This window comes from Mesitornis unicolor, unplaced genomic scaffold, assembly GCF_000695765.1.
Source record: "Mesitornis unicolor isolate BGI_N332 unplaced genomic scaffold, ASM69576v1 scaffold23121, whole genome shotgun sequence".
Taxonomy (NCBI): Eukaryota; Metazoa; Chordata; class Aves; order Mesitornithiformes; family Mesitornithidae; genus Mesitornis; species Mesitornis unicolor.
Window position 1 is genome coordinate 902 of NW_010163433.1, and position 15,066 is coordinate 15,967.

General features: G+C 43.6%; 1 protein-coding gene across 1 annotated transcript; it reads left to right on the forward strand.

Moving 5' to 3' along the window:
* Positions 1-210: 210 nt before the first annotated feature.
* RAD21L1 (RAD21-like 1 (S. pombe)) lies at positions 211-13,103 on the forward strand. The gene is given in 13 exon segments (XM_010193979.1): positions 211-354; positions 1,877-2,006; positions 3,248-3,347; positions 4,815-4,921; positions 5,308-5,493; positions 6,108-6,209; positions 6,560-6,673; positions 7,695-7,924; positions 9,207-9,309; positions 10,081-10,220; positions 10,907-11,026; positions 11,462-11,518; positions 12,915-13,103. Coding segments are annotated over 13 exon segments (1,722 nt in total).
* Positions 13,104-15,066: the final 1,963 nt, after the last annotated feature.

Below are 15,066 nucleotides of genomic sequence, written 5' to 3' on the forward strand. Positions count from 1 at the left end.
TCCCCTCAGGTCCCACTAAATCCCCTCATCTCCTCAGTGCCTGGTTGGGTCTCCCCATCCCCTCAGGTCCCATTAAATCCCCTCAGTACCCAGCTGGGTCTCCCCATCCCCTCAGGTCCCATTAAACCCCTTTTCCCACTTTGTGCCCCAGGGCCCGTGTCCTGTTGGAAGGAGAACAGCCCAGGGAGGTGACAACTCGACCCCGACACCATGTTCTACATGCATTTGCTCATCAACAAGCGCGGGCCGCTGGCCAAAATATGGCTTGCTGCCCACTGGGAGAAGAAGCTCACCAAAGCTCACATATTTGAGTGCAATTTAGAGACTACCGTTGAAAAGATTATCTCGCCAAAGGTACGCTGTGAAATGCTGAGGTGGCTTCTGGCACGTTCTGGGATAGAGGCGTACATCTTCTGTAGGGAGCGGGACTGCTGGTATCGTGGGGCCTGGCTTAGTAGGACAAATCTGTGGTTATTTCAAAACCAGTGTGAGGTAAACTCCTACTCTGATTTTATTCAGCGCTCGCTTGGATAAAATCTCAGTCCCCTTAAATGACAGTTACATAAATATTTTACTCCTGGAGATCTGTGGCATACGCTTACGAACAGTGTAAGAAAATGTCACCACAATGTATTCCAATGTGTTTTTCTGCACACGGGTAGAGCTGAGTGGGCAGCGCTGGTCGAGGGAGCACGGGACATGGGTTTGAGCTGCTCATGAGGCATCGCAAGCCCATCAGTGTGGTCTACAGCACTGGTCTTTCTTCAGAGACTTTGAGGACCAGCTGTGGGTATTGTACATAATTTGAGAATTGCTGGTGCTTGAGGAAATTGCCACAGAAAGATTGAAAAATCAGCTGCTTAACCCAAGTCAAGGGACTAAGAAAACTGCCATGAAACTGTACACAGACCATTTGAGGAGAATGCTTCTGCTGATCTTGTAATAAATAACTTCTGACGTATTGTAACCACCCTGCTGCTTTCAGTGGACTTCTTCCAGGTCCCCCATTACCAACCATTAAATGTATAATTAAGCATACGTAGTGCCCATGAGAGGCTCCGAACAGTCCTGGAGGCCGCAGTGCTCTGCGTATCGCTCTGAGGTGTGACTCAAGCGAGCGCAGATGCAGCAGCCGAGTACCCGTGACTCAGTCCTTGGCCTCGCCGATGCAATCGCATCCAAGGGAACAGCCAGGAACGCTTTGCACTGTCACCAATCGATGGCTCAGGAGAGCCAAGGCTTTCAGCTGGTGCAAGCAGTTTTTTCACATCTTCTCCATGAAAGTATCTGCTTGGTATTTGATAGTCTGGATTTCATTGTCCGTCTTGCATGGGTTATGATTAATACTGTTGTTAAAATCATCTTGATATTATTTGGAAGTGTTTTCCAAGAGGTGCTAGCTAAGCACCCTCTACTTTCCCTTGCGTGCTGTCCTGTTTAGCATCAGCACGACCACGTTGAGTGTGCTCGGTGTGGGAAGACTTAAATAAGAGCATAGTTATGGCCTTTATTTGCATAAATAAGAGCGTAGGTATGGTGTCTGCTCACTTAAATAACCAAAGTGTCAAGTACTAGAACACGTGCAGCTACTTTCTGTTTCAGGATGCGTTACACTGCTCGTTGGCAGTCAGCTGAGATGGTTTAGATAAGTAAGAGTTCATGGTGATGTTTAGGAACAGAAGCAACCAGAAGTTTCTGGCTCTGAAATTACATTTCTTTTTATGATGCTCTATATCAGTGCAAAGCCCTGCTGAATTTCGTAGAGCTCTGTACTGGTGTATTTTAGAAGAACTCTGTTACTGCTGTGTAATATTTTCATTTTCATGTTTTTTGCCAAAAATACTAACTCCCAAACAACTCTTTCAAATCATCAAAGTTCACAATAGCTCTGCGAACCTCTGGACACCTACTCCTAGGAGTGGTGCGGATTTACCACAGGAAAACAAAGTACCTCTTGGCAGACTGCAGCGAAGCTTTGACAAAAATGAAGACAGCCTTTCGCCCGGGTACGTACACAGTTCTGCATTTAGCCATCTGTGGCCTTTACGCCTCTCGTTTTAAAAGCGCATTTTGGACATTTCTGTTAAATACACGTTCTTGATCCCAAAGGAAATTGAACTTGCTGGTGCCTATCTCTGATGTTTGGCTTAATTGGATGCCACTGCAGGTCTTTAACTCCTTTAAAAGAAGCAGTATCTTTAGTGGCCTTATGAGAAGCAGCTTGAATTCAGCCTCCGCTGCTAGATAATTAATTTTCATTTCCGATGACACCAGCAGCGTGTCTAGCAGTGTGTTGGTGCCAGATCTGACAGTGTGTTTTGAGCTCCAGCCATGCAGCCAGCGAGAAGGGAGCAGAAATGACCGGCTCCTTTTCCAAGGGGCTGTACGTTTGTCGTACTTGGACACCAAACAGGGAGGCACTGTTGTCTCAAAAAAAGGCATCTATTGCCAGCCCTAATGTGTCTGCAGAACAGTGAATGCTTGCACTACATTATTCCAAAGGAGAAGAAAATGATTAGTTAGTTGATATTTGTTAACATTTGGAAATCTCCAGAAGAAACACTTAAGATAAGTACAGGGTACTGTCTGTTTGGAACAGATACCACAGTAGCTCATAGAGGACTGCACAGCACAAGAACAAGACACAACGGTCACAAATGCAGCAGGGGAGGCTCCAAGTAGATATAAGAGGGGGAAAAAATCTCAGTGGAAGTGGTAAAATGCTGAAACACACTGTCCAGGGATGCTGAGGAATCTCCATCAGCAGAAATAGTCAAAAATTATCTTAGAAATTAGCCGGCAGGACTAGATGACCTCCAGAAATCCCTCCTCACCCGAATTGTTCCAGGATTCTCCGGTTACCAAGCATCTGCAGTCTCACTTCATAATTATTTGATGCTGGATAATAGCGTTATACAGACACTGGAGAGAAAAAGACAGCGCAATAATTCATTTGAAGTGGCGTGAAAGACTCGAGGCTAAATGTCAGCTCTGAGAATGTTTCAGGGAATTTAAGGAGCTGTTCATAAACCCAACATATTTACACTATTTCAGGTCCTGCTGTATCTGTCTGTAAAAATACGGCTTCTGAAGTACATGTAAATTGAGGATTTTAATTCCTGTTGACAAAGTTTGCCTTTTTATTTTGAATAGAATGGCAGCAGACTTTCCTGACAGGTTTACGGTCTTATTATAGGTACTTTTATTTTATTGATATTTATTTCGTTACATTGTCTGTTTCTTTTAGGACTTGTTGACCTTCCAGAAGAGAACTTTGAGGCTACTTATCAGGCCATTACGTTACCTGAAGAATTTCATGACTTTGAAACACCACTACCTGATTTAAAGTAAATGCTTCCCTAGCTTTTCTTCGTTATTTTAGTATTTTCAGAAGTACAAAAATATCCTTGCTGTTATCTGATTGATATTCAGATGGAATTGTTCTGATTTGAGAAGTCTTCTAAATTCTGAGTCAGCTTTACAAGGCTACAGCCACAGGAATTGTGCTGTTGTAGGGTTCCTCGAAGTCTGTTTAATCAACAGATCGTTACAATGAAATAACATATTGAACTTAGACTTTAGGATTTTCTAATTTTAAATTGTCTGAGCGAAGCCTGCAAACAAATTTCCAACCTCAAGAGAAGATACAGAAGTCGGTATAAATCCTGTTGTAAGCCCAGGGAAGCTCTGGTCAGTAACCTTGCAGATTTGCACTGTTCCACCGTGTAATCACGTTTCGTTTCTGCTCCATCACTCTTTGGGGCCGGGGTGTTTTATCAGCAGCAGTCAGCTTGGCTCCTGATGAAAAGCCAGCATACTCCTTCGGCTTTTCTGACACGAATTAGCATTAATGTAGAAAAACTGATAAAAGCCAGGAGGCCAAGACGCGTTTCTGATGGCCCCAAAGGCCCAGGATAAGAGGCTGCCACTGAGCCTTCCCCTGTATCTCGTCGAAATGCAGTTGGATGGGATCTGTAAGTGTTCAGTATCTTGTAGGTACAGCTGTGATGCAATACTGTTTATTCAAGTACCTCAGGGTGCTAGCTCTGTAAAGCCTGCCTTTTCTGCCTACCCAAAGTGTCTCTGTGGCTTGGTTTACAGACAATGGTGTTAAGTTAATTAGATGCCTTCTGTGTGACGAGCAACTGATAGATTGCAAGGCTTGGGTGTGAACAGACTCACTCAAGGCCAAGTTTATTGGCAGAAGAGAGTGGAGAAACACGAAATATGGAGAGGAGGATGAGTGCTTCCCTCATCCTTACAAACGTCTGCCGTTTCTGGGCAGGTTGCTTGCTGACTATACATCTGGATCATTTTTGATGGAGTTCCAGGTGCGGGGAGCATTTCAGAGCTGAGTTAACAAAATGCTTTCCCCTCCTCAAGCCCCTCTCCCCAGCTTTTGGGCTGTGACGGCCGTGGTAGACTCACTTTTCACTGCACAGCGATTGCACAGGCACTTTGGCTAGCAAAGGTGGCAGCTGCCTACTTGCTTGGAGGTAACAGTTTTAATAAATGCACAGCACCTGTTTTCCATAGGCTTATTTTCAGCTTTTAGAGGAAATTCAAAGCAGTGAGTTTTATCAATAAAACCTTAAGTGGCTTGAATGCGAATAGCTTTGGGAAACGGTTGATCTCTCTCCACAGAAGGGAGGATAAGCCGGGGTAGTTTCAATGCCACAGGAAACAGAAGGTATCTTTTGGGGCTTTCTGATAAAACATCAGGATTGGAGGCTGTTTAGAAACAAGTTTTCACATTCCAGCTAAATTGTGGGTTTCAGTTCACCCTGTATTTTGTATAATGTTTTTTTCATCAGTGCCATTGATGTTGCTGAACATTTTACCTTGAATCAGAGCAGAGCTGAAGACATCACACTTACAGAGGATTTCGAAAGCAATATACTTCTCTGTGATAGAAACTTTGGTGAGAGAAGTCGAGAAATTAGAAATATTCCGTATGGAAAAGTCTGTTTTATGCAACATTTGGTACAGTCTGAGTCCTTTCCACCAGTGAAAAAGCTATTATTAAAAGTGCATTTGCTTCATACTTGTGCTGATTGGCCTGTTGTACCATCTTATGCTTAATTTTCTGTGTAAATACCCTAATTAATATTATATTGGAGACTGAGAACCAAACCCAACATTTTCTGCTTTTAACTGAATTAGCTAAAATGGTTTCTTGGTTATTGCATTTGAGGCATGGGATATCTTACAATCTTAAAAAAATTATTTACAAGAATTGGGGAATGGATAAATGCGTGTTTCCAAAATTCATGCAGATGAAGCATCAGTAACTCTGTGTTTCTTCAGATGAGGAATCAGAGGCGCTAAGAAAACAGAGCCTCTTTGACAGCAGCTTCTTAACAAGCAGCAACAACCTCGTGGCTGATCCCAACTCCGGGACCGTGAATGGAGACAAGTCCATGCTGCTCGAAGACACTTACTCTTTCGAGCACGACTGCTTTGGAGATGAGGAGGAGGCTGCAGATATGATCGGTAGGGTTTACCGCAGATAAACACAATTAGCTTCATTCCAGATGTTCTTATTCTTACAGGAAAACAAGCAAGACGGCGTGACAGTGATTGTTTTCAAACATAAATTCTCTATTTTTGTTGTTTTCATACTTTTTTTTCCCCTACTTGTCACTAAATCTACGATCACTTAGACATTGCTAAGTAAAATTACATTAAAGAAAGTATTTCATTGTTTTAGAATTGAAGGCATTCAAATGATACTTAATGTTTTCCAATTCAGTTTCTATTTTCAAAGGTAAAATACTGCAGCATTTTTCCCTTTATCGTTGTAATAACCGAGGCAGCAAAGTAGCTTCTACATCTTTATGATCTAGAGTGTTTATGTAAACCTTTGTAGATTTATGCCTTTTAAACAATAGCAGTAGCATACTTTTCAAATAAAAGGTGGAAATCTCAAAATTAAGACCAACAGTACAAAAAAGGTTAAAGACAGCCGTACCATTGCTGCTACCTGTGGAGGCTGAGCTTTTTTGTTTGCAGAGAATTAACCTTAAATGAGTAACATTAGGCTGTATCGGGCTGGTTTATGACTACAAAGGCTTAGAACAACTAAAACTATGCATTTTGTATTTAAGAAATCCTGTTGAGGGATGAGCAAAACGGCCCAGACAAAGACAGCCTGGGTATGGAGGAGGAGCATCCTTTGTCACAAGAGCCGCCAGAGCACAGCACAGCCGGTGAGTTCACCTTGTCTGCTGCGTCTCACTCACAACCCTCTGCCCCTGTGTTAATGCCTGAAGTGACTCACACCCGGCTTTGTAGAATATCCTGTGCCTTCTTCCTCTCTTCATGCCGTTGGCTTTTTTTTCTAATATGCTTCATACACCATGTTAGGTATAATTTCAGTTGACCTAGCAATTCTAGCTTTGTAACTTGACAGAAAGTGATTATGAGCTTATAGGCAAAATAATAGTTTTCTAATTCTGATCCTTTTTGTCTGGTATCACTCTGTGTTGTGACATTGAGACATTATTCCGTCTTGTAAACTTTTATTTTAAGTTGGGTTATTTGCTGGGTTTTCTTATAGCGGAGTCCAACTTCGCAGACACCACCATTAAGAAAGTAAATCATCTAGTGAATGAAACAGTCATTTTGTTGAATGAAGAAGAAGGGTTTGTGCTTGAGCCCATTGAGGATACAGGTCAGAACTTGATCAGTTTCTTGTTGTTTGCATTTCAAGGTTTGTTTTTCTCCCTGCTAGTGAAAATATTTGCAAAACAGATTATTCCCACTGTAAGTTTCATCTGCTCCTGCTGCCAGAGTTCTGTCTTATGGTAACTATTACACAAAACCAGTACCAGGTTATTCAGCTGATCTGCCCAAATCTCTGCTCACAGTTTCTTCCGCATTCCAGATCAAGTTTTGTTGCTCTGCGGTTCTGCTGGCAGTGCAATCCTGGCCTGATCGTGAGTTACTGAAGTTTCAGCTGAAGAACTTTTATTGCTAGGGACGCATCAGTGGTTTTTATGTGTAAAATAACCATCTGAAGACTTTCAGGCCTTTGTAAAATTTTGCTCTGTGAACTTTTGACTTCAATAAGATCCAAAAGGAAAAATGTTTCACTTCTTCTGTGGGTAACTCTAAACGTCACCTATCACTCTGGGGGCTGTTAGCAAATAAACAAGTTCATGCTGACACTAATATTTAGGACACTGGAATTTTCCAGCCTGCCAAAACAATATTCAGGAAGTTATGGCTTATCCGTGTCTTTCTTTTGTGTTTACCACACACGTCTTAACTAAATTGCTAAAGGATTAAACTGACAAATACAGATATGAATTATGAGGTAATGAAACCTGTTGATCACATCAGGAGTTCTTGGAAGAATTGACTTCCTGATGGATTAAAGCTGGCTTATTCAGTCTGTTGGTATATCCCATGTCCTCACTGAGTCCTCGTGTTCCTGGTTCTTTGGTACAATAGTCATGTATCTTCTGTGCGTAAACACACGTGGATTTCCCGTACACGAATACAAAGAGTAGACTTTATGAAAACTTTTGGAGGTATGGCCTGTGCACTTGTACTTCAGTTTTCCAGTCCGTGCAATGTTTCAGGAGGTCATTTCCATTTGATTCACAGTGCTTTTTTCTGTGCTTAAGTGTTCTGTGAATAGACCTTACTAGCCTTTTCTTCCTTTTTTGAAAAATACTTGCTCTATTTAGCTGTCACCCAGAGGAAAAAAAATAAAAGAAAGAGGAAGTTGCTTGTGGATGCGGAGAAGGAACTCAGCTGCAAGGCTATATACAACCAACTTACCAACTGCACCGACATCCTTGCTACGTTAGACCTTGCACCCCCAACAAAGAAAACGATGATGTGGAAGAAATCAGGAGGCGTGGATAAGCTCCTGTCCCTCGCTGCACAGCCTGTGGTTCACGCTGAGCTGCAAATGGTAAAAATCAGTTCTTTGTAGATTTTTATGCTGCTGTGTAGATCCTGGGACCGTGGCACATCTGGGGTCTCACTGTGAGAGATTTTGCAGGCTTGGTTTTACCTGCGGCTGCGCAGCATCACTGAAAGTATTGCTTTGCAGTACAGGGCAGTTGGATACCTGGTGGTTATTTGCATGCTCACCACTAATTGCTTCATCAGAAGGACCATCTGTAGAGCTCATGGCTTTAACCTCCAGCACTCCAACAAGAAGTGAAAAATGACAAAGACACTTGAGAGCTGATGTTTCGTTTCACATACTGGTACCTGACTGTACACAAATACACAGTTTAAAAAAATTCTATCCATTTCTCTCCTACTTTCTACTGTCTTTTATTATTTTCTGTTTTGTTTCTGCTCTGCAATCAATATGAGGCCACATCTTATCTTTCTTCTGTATTTACTTTGAAGGTATATAAGGCTTACACATCATTATTACTATATCGTTAATGCCATTTTTTTTCACACTTTCCTAGCTGGAGAGCAGTCAGGGATTTTCAGAGGGCCAAGAGGTTCCTGACCCCTCTGTCTCTGTGGGTAGTGGCCACCCTTTCCTGTGGCTGTGGACCTTTTTGCAAGAAAGATAGAGCTGTTTCATGGAAATATGATCTGTCAAAGCCTCTCGTGTCCCCACGTAGCATCTGACAGATCATCCGAAGAAGCTGTAAGTTTAGAGCTGGTGATAAGATAAAGAAGAGATTGATGAGGTATATACAAGGTGATGCAGGAAGATACAGTGCGAGCTCTGTGCAGCAGCCTCCTGTTAATTGTGTGGTTTCTCCTGTTGTGTGAGATATGCAGGGCAGGCTCTGCAGGCCGACAGCTCGTCAGGTTCCTTAGAGCAGCACAGCTTCACCGCTTAGAGTCGAGGTGCAGAATTACAGCTTGTTCTTTATGAGGATGAAAAATACTCACACAGCAGTACATGGGGAGAGAAATCCACGCACAGATCACTGCAGATGGGTTTTTTTTCTTTCATCCCTCCTTACCCGCTGGCTTCAAGGAAAAACGATCCAAGCTGTTCCTAAGTTGTTTCTTCATGGAGCTTGATGCCAAAGTCGAAGCTGCAGAAGGAAATTGCTTTTTTTAAAAAATGCAGGTTTTCGGAATGACCTAATTCAACTCCCTTAAATTCTAGGCTGCAGTAATTCATATACAGCTCATTCTCATAAATTCATGTTGATGTTTGCAAATAATCTGACATTACCTTCTGAAAGCAAACAAATAAAAACACTTGTTTTCAGTTGTTTGAACAATGCTTCGAGAGTCATGGATTTAAGATGACAAGAAATGAAATACAGAAGGGGCCTGAAATAGAAGAAACAAGAAAAGAGCAAGATACCACAGGTAATATTTTAGTTCTGCTCTTGCAGAATTAGCTGTTAGAAAATATTTTCGACTTTACGTGATGTTTGAGGCACATGTGCATGGTGTCTGTGTGCAGTGTTATACAAATCAAAGGCCAACAAAGTTAAATGTTAAGGAAATTGACTGTTAATTCTAAAAAGATGGGGGGTTTTTTGTAAGTACTTTGCTGTGCTTTTGCTCCTTGGATCAGAAATGAAATGCAAATCTTTTTCTTCCTTGTAGCATAAGGAGATATTTTTGGTTTCACCTTTGGTTTCTCTCATTGTCTCCCATACTGCAGATTGATTTTATTTGTAAAAGCATCCCATTTATTCTCAGTATAATCAAACCCCTCTCCAGATTTTCAAATCCATGTCAATAACTTCTGTTTGTACCTTGAAGACTGTGTTTTGGTTAGTATCGAGCAAGAAGAAATGTCCCATTGCAGATCTCCTGCTCGGGTGAGGTATCTGCTCTAAGTCCCTTGCTCTGCGGGCAACACAACCTGTGTGGCTGCCACAGCAGTCAGTGCACCAAACCCCCTCCTGCAAGGCCGTAAAGGTCAACATTTAGAAAAGGAAAAACCCTCTTGGAAGGTTCTTCTTCTTCCATGGTCCTGTTGGGAATGAGATTTATTCCATATTTACTCATTCTGGCTCTTACTGTCAAAGGTTTCTAGACTATGGTGTCATTTTTATTGCTCAAATTTTTTATAAAGACAAAGATTCGCAGTAATTTCCTCTCAAACCTTGTTTTTTTTTGTTAATACAGAGATGCCAGTAGTAGAAGAACCAAGTTATCTGCAGGAGTCAGCTCACTCAGAGACTGAGAGACAGAACAGAGATTATTTGTTTATGTTAACATCACAGAATAACAGGAATGAAACTGATGCCAACTGTGGCGAAACTCTAGTGAGCAGTTTCTGTAAATTTGAGGGACCTAAATGTATTTACTGGTTTCATTTTATGCTAGGGTTTCATTTAAAAGACGTTAAGACATTATGAATATACGTTTGCAAGGGTTGCTAGAGACAGCTCATATAGCGTTACGTAGGTTGTGTCATGAAATTTTATTTATAGGCACTTTGGAAGACTCGTACCATGAACTGAACTATTAATTAAGATGTCTATTAATCAGTATAGCTTACAGTCTAATCACTAAATACGAACAGAACTTTAATATGAAATACGGCCTCTTTTTACTGAAGAGATAATCATCTTTATAAGGATAAAAATTCTCTTTTGTGACTCATAATTGAGGAAATACTCAAGCAATAACAAATTATCCATTTCTGCTATCTTATTTAGGCTAGCAGGAAAGGGCGTTCTTTAGACAATATAAAGCTCATTAAAGTTGAAAAAGAATGGCAAAACTGGACCTTAGGGCAGCAGAAAATGTAGGGTCTGTGCCATAGGTGTAGATCCAGCTGTAGGATAAATACTGCAGCAGGATCCTTTCCCCTGGGAGAAAAGAGGTGGTAGAAGTAGCAAATACAAAATCATTTTTGGAAAACATTTGTTATAATAAATTCTTTGAGCAGAATTATGTCAAATGCATAAATCGTGGCACCTATTGATGGTCCTTTCTGTCCTCCCAGCAGGATGCAGCGGCTTCCTCTGACACCTCCCTACTGGTGAACAACTCATCGGGCCGAGACGCTGCAGCGCAGCAACCTGAGGTAACACCAAGCTGACAGCTTAGTGCAGAGCAGAGCTGTGTTCTTTCTCAGAAATATTAAAGACAAAAGTGATGGCACCGTGAGCTCACGGTGGCTGTTGGTGTACTAACATCATCTTTAGTACGCATTGTGCCAGTCAAAAATTGGAATTGCTGGGTCGTCAGGGAGAACATCCAGAGGTTGTAGTCTGTGAGGGAAACAGCTCCGCATTTAGAGATTGTGCTTCCTGTAAGAAGGAAACAGTTTCTGAACTGAACATACGTGAGGATGCTCAGACTCTCCAAAAAAAGGGCGATCCTCTCCTGCCAGAGGTCCCAGATACCCTGGGATTGCCATCAAAATGCCCATCTCCAGCTGGATTTTCAGTTAGGCTCAAACTCTTGTCCTTTTTGTCATCATGGTGTGTGGCTTTTTACAGGAGCTGTCTAACCTCCTTCTCTCTTTCCTCTCAAGGAGCCAATGGTGAACAGGAAGGACAGTGAAGAAATAAGGTGGAGCAAAAGAACCCTTCAGTTATTAAAGACTCTGCAGGTACCAGTGCTGGATTTTGTAATTAGATGCCAAAACCAGGTCTTGATTTCTGTTGGGCCATGTCAGAAAATCCACAGACACCGTTGACCACATTTCTGTCTCTCACACACTGCGTATAACTGTGTTTTATTGGGTATTAATGTAGGAAACCAGGACTTTACTGGTGAAGCTGTAACGTGTGATATCACTTGTTGTGTGGACAGGAGCCAGCACAGCCCTGACGCTGAATGTCCAAACTCTTGACCTCACAGCTCAGGGCTTTTCCTTCCTTTTTGCCTGGATGAGCATTTTTGTGCTCCAGCATGGGCCTAACTGTGGGGAGTGGAAAAAACCCAGTGAAAAATACAGTTATTTTCCTTCTCTAATCCAACGTGCTCCATGGCTGGACAGAGAATGGAGCAGGACAATGGAGAAATCCCAGCATGGAGAGCAGGCTTTGTCCACAAAACACCCAAACCTTGGTCCAAGCCTTCCCTAGCACTGCAGTTGGACTTCCCAGTCTTCTTGGTTTTTTTTTTATTATTATTATTTTATCTGAATGGATTTCAAAGGTTCTGTGCAACACCCGTAAATAAATACTTATATATATGTGTAGCCATTAAAAACCAAGTAATAATAACAGTCAGCCAGCTGTGACTGAAGCTGCCTGTGACCCAGCCAGTACCCACAGAACAGGGTGTGCGATGGTTTTTATTGTTGTGAGGATGGTGAGGGCTCTGGAGAACAAGCCTGATGAGGAGCGGCTGAGGGAACTGGCCTTGTTTAGCCTGGAGAAGAGAAGGCTGAGGGGAGACCTCATCACCTCCTACAACTGCCTCAAGGGAGCTTGGAGAGAGGTGGGTGCTGGGCTCTTCTCCCAGGTGATGGGGGACAGAACAAGGGGAAACGGCACCAAGCTGTGCCAAGGGAGGTTCAGGTCAGAGATAAGGAGGAAGTTCTTTACTGAGAGGGTCGTCAGGAGCTGGAACAGGCTGCCCAGGGAGGTGGTGGAGTCACCATCCCTGGATGTGTTTAAAGAGCGGGTAGACGAGGTACTTAGGGATATGGTTTAGGGGGTAGACAGGAACGGTTGGACGTGATGATCTCAGAGGGCTTTTCCAACCGAGCCATTCTGTGATTGTGTGAGTCATGAAAACCATTACAGATGCACTTCACCGCAGGCCTCAACGCAGTTTCATTGAATTCACACGTGGGTTTTAGTACCCTATGTATGTGCTAGCGGCACAATGGCAATGAAATGGGAAGAGCCACTTCTACAAATGCAAATGCAAATAAGATCCAATTCCAGGCGTTCAAGCAGAATGTGCTCTGGCATCCCTTCAGTTCACGCTCGATGGGATCTGGTTTTACTGGCTGCAAAGCTGACCTGACTGATTTTTCTTGTTCCCTTCCGCAGCACCTGAGGAGGTCGGGCGCCCGCTCCTTCAGCCTGCAGCAGCTCTGCCGGAAAAACAGCCGGAAAGAAGCCGCAGCCAAGTTTTACATCTTCCTGGTCCTGAAGAAGCGGTCGGTGATCGAGCTGAGCCAGGGCGCGCCCTTCGCTGACGTGACAGCCACCCTCGGCCCCATGTTCAACGCTTACTGAGGTCACGTCATATTCAGATAAGCTGACAAAAATACTTCCTCTGCTAAATTTTTCCTTGAAGAACGATGAGAGCCTTGTCAGGCCGTGGTGGCTGAGCAGGGCTCTCTTGTTTTGTTCCCTCGAGCTGCCGCGCTGGTGGTCACCAGGGTGTTCATGTGTATTTTTAATGTATATGTCTATATCTGCTTATTCTGTTAATAAAACACCGCCAAAATACATATTCTCCATAACAAGTTTACATTGTGAGGGATTTTATGAAAACCCTTAAAAACCTTTCCTAGAGAGCAGCCGTGGAGGTTAAATAATTTTTAATGGAGTTTGTGTGCATCAATTATCTGACACCGTCAGCAAGACAAGTCTGTTCAGCTCTTTTCATCACAACAAACTAATTTATTAGAAATTATTCCTTTCAAATAAGTTCATTAATTGATATTTTAAGGTCTAGGAAGCTTCTGCCTCCAGTTCTCGTGTGTTCGGACAGAAGTTGCGCCACGTAAGCTCCAGAAATCCTGCAGGCTTAGATTTCATTGTTTACTCAAGGACTAACGCTTTTATTTCCGTGTAGACCTATTTAAAAATGGGTGTTAAACTGCAATATAATTGATTCTTTAGCTAATTTAGGATATGTTTAACCCTTTTACCGTCGTTTTGTAAAGTTAATGGTTCTCGGTTGCATCAACCCTGCGACGCACGGGCTGCCTGTGTGCGGTCAGCACTCCGGGTGTTCCCGTGCTGTGGGTACGCCGACGTCTTTTAATATCAAATCAATAAAAATCACAGGATGATGTTTCCTCAGCTGTTGGTGTTTGTTCTGAAGGATCAAAACCGGCAGTCGCCTAAACCATCTTTTGGGTTTGCCTTCTCAGAGTCGGTGTTTTTGGTGATTTGCTTAAAATCTGAAAGGGTCCCTCCCTGGGACCAGGCCTGGAGCCCTGCAAGCTGCAGAGGGAAGGAGAAACCATTTTTCTCCCCCCAAAAACCATCCGAAATGACTGCACCTCGCAGCACGGCCGCCACTGCCACAGGGGCAGAGCAGCTCCAGCGGCAGCGGATGCGAGAACTCATTAATTTTCCTTTCAAGGAACTGGATTCACCAGGAAAAGGGGAAACAAAAGGAGGCTGGAGGCGGGCAGGGATAAACGCGAGGCAGGCGATGCACGCATTGAAACCAGCCTCTGCATCGGGAGAAATGAGGGACAAATCCTGCAGGAAGGGGTCCTGCAAGAAGGACTGGTGTGGGTTTATGAAACAGAGATGCTGGGATCGGGTCTGGATCCAACCGAGGAGGAGGAGGAGGAGGTTTTGCTCCCATGTGTAAACGTCTTCCCTCCATGGATCTATACGTGCATGCATCACGCAGGATGTTGTGTATATATGTACTTATGTGTGTGCATCTCACTGTTTTCCCAGGGAGAGGCCTCCACTCCTGATTTTTGGACATTCTCAGCCATGGTCACCAGAGCCGAGCTGGAGCCCAAGCCCTGCTGCTTGCCACTGGCCCCCAGTAAGTCACTCAGTGGCCCCCAGTAAGCACCAAGCACCTCGTCACCCTGAGTAATTGCTCATTAAATAATTGGGGAAAGCTCAGCTCGGCACCTACAGCAGGAAATGTGGAGGTAGCACTGTGGCTACCAGCCTGGGCTTGGTGCTGGTGACTACCACCCCCATCTTCCCCAAAAACCCCCAATTTTATCTCTCTTTCCCATGGAGCCACTGGGAGAACCCGCTCCCCCAAATGCCTGCGGTTCGGGTTCCGATGCTGCTGCTGACCCCCGGAGCCGGGGTCTCGCTGCTGCCGGGCTGGCCCAGAGGGATTTAAAGGAGGCAAAAATTTCCCTTTAATTATTTATTTCACTTTATGAAAGTGCGTCACTAATTGGGCGCACGGATGTCCCTCGCAATTGGATTAAACAGCGGAAAATGACGATGCGGGGGGTCCGCAAGGGCCGCACCGCGGGGCTGC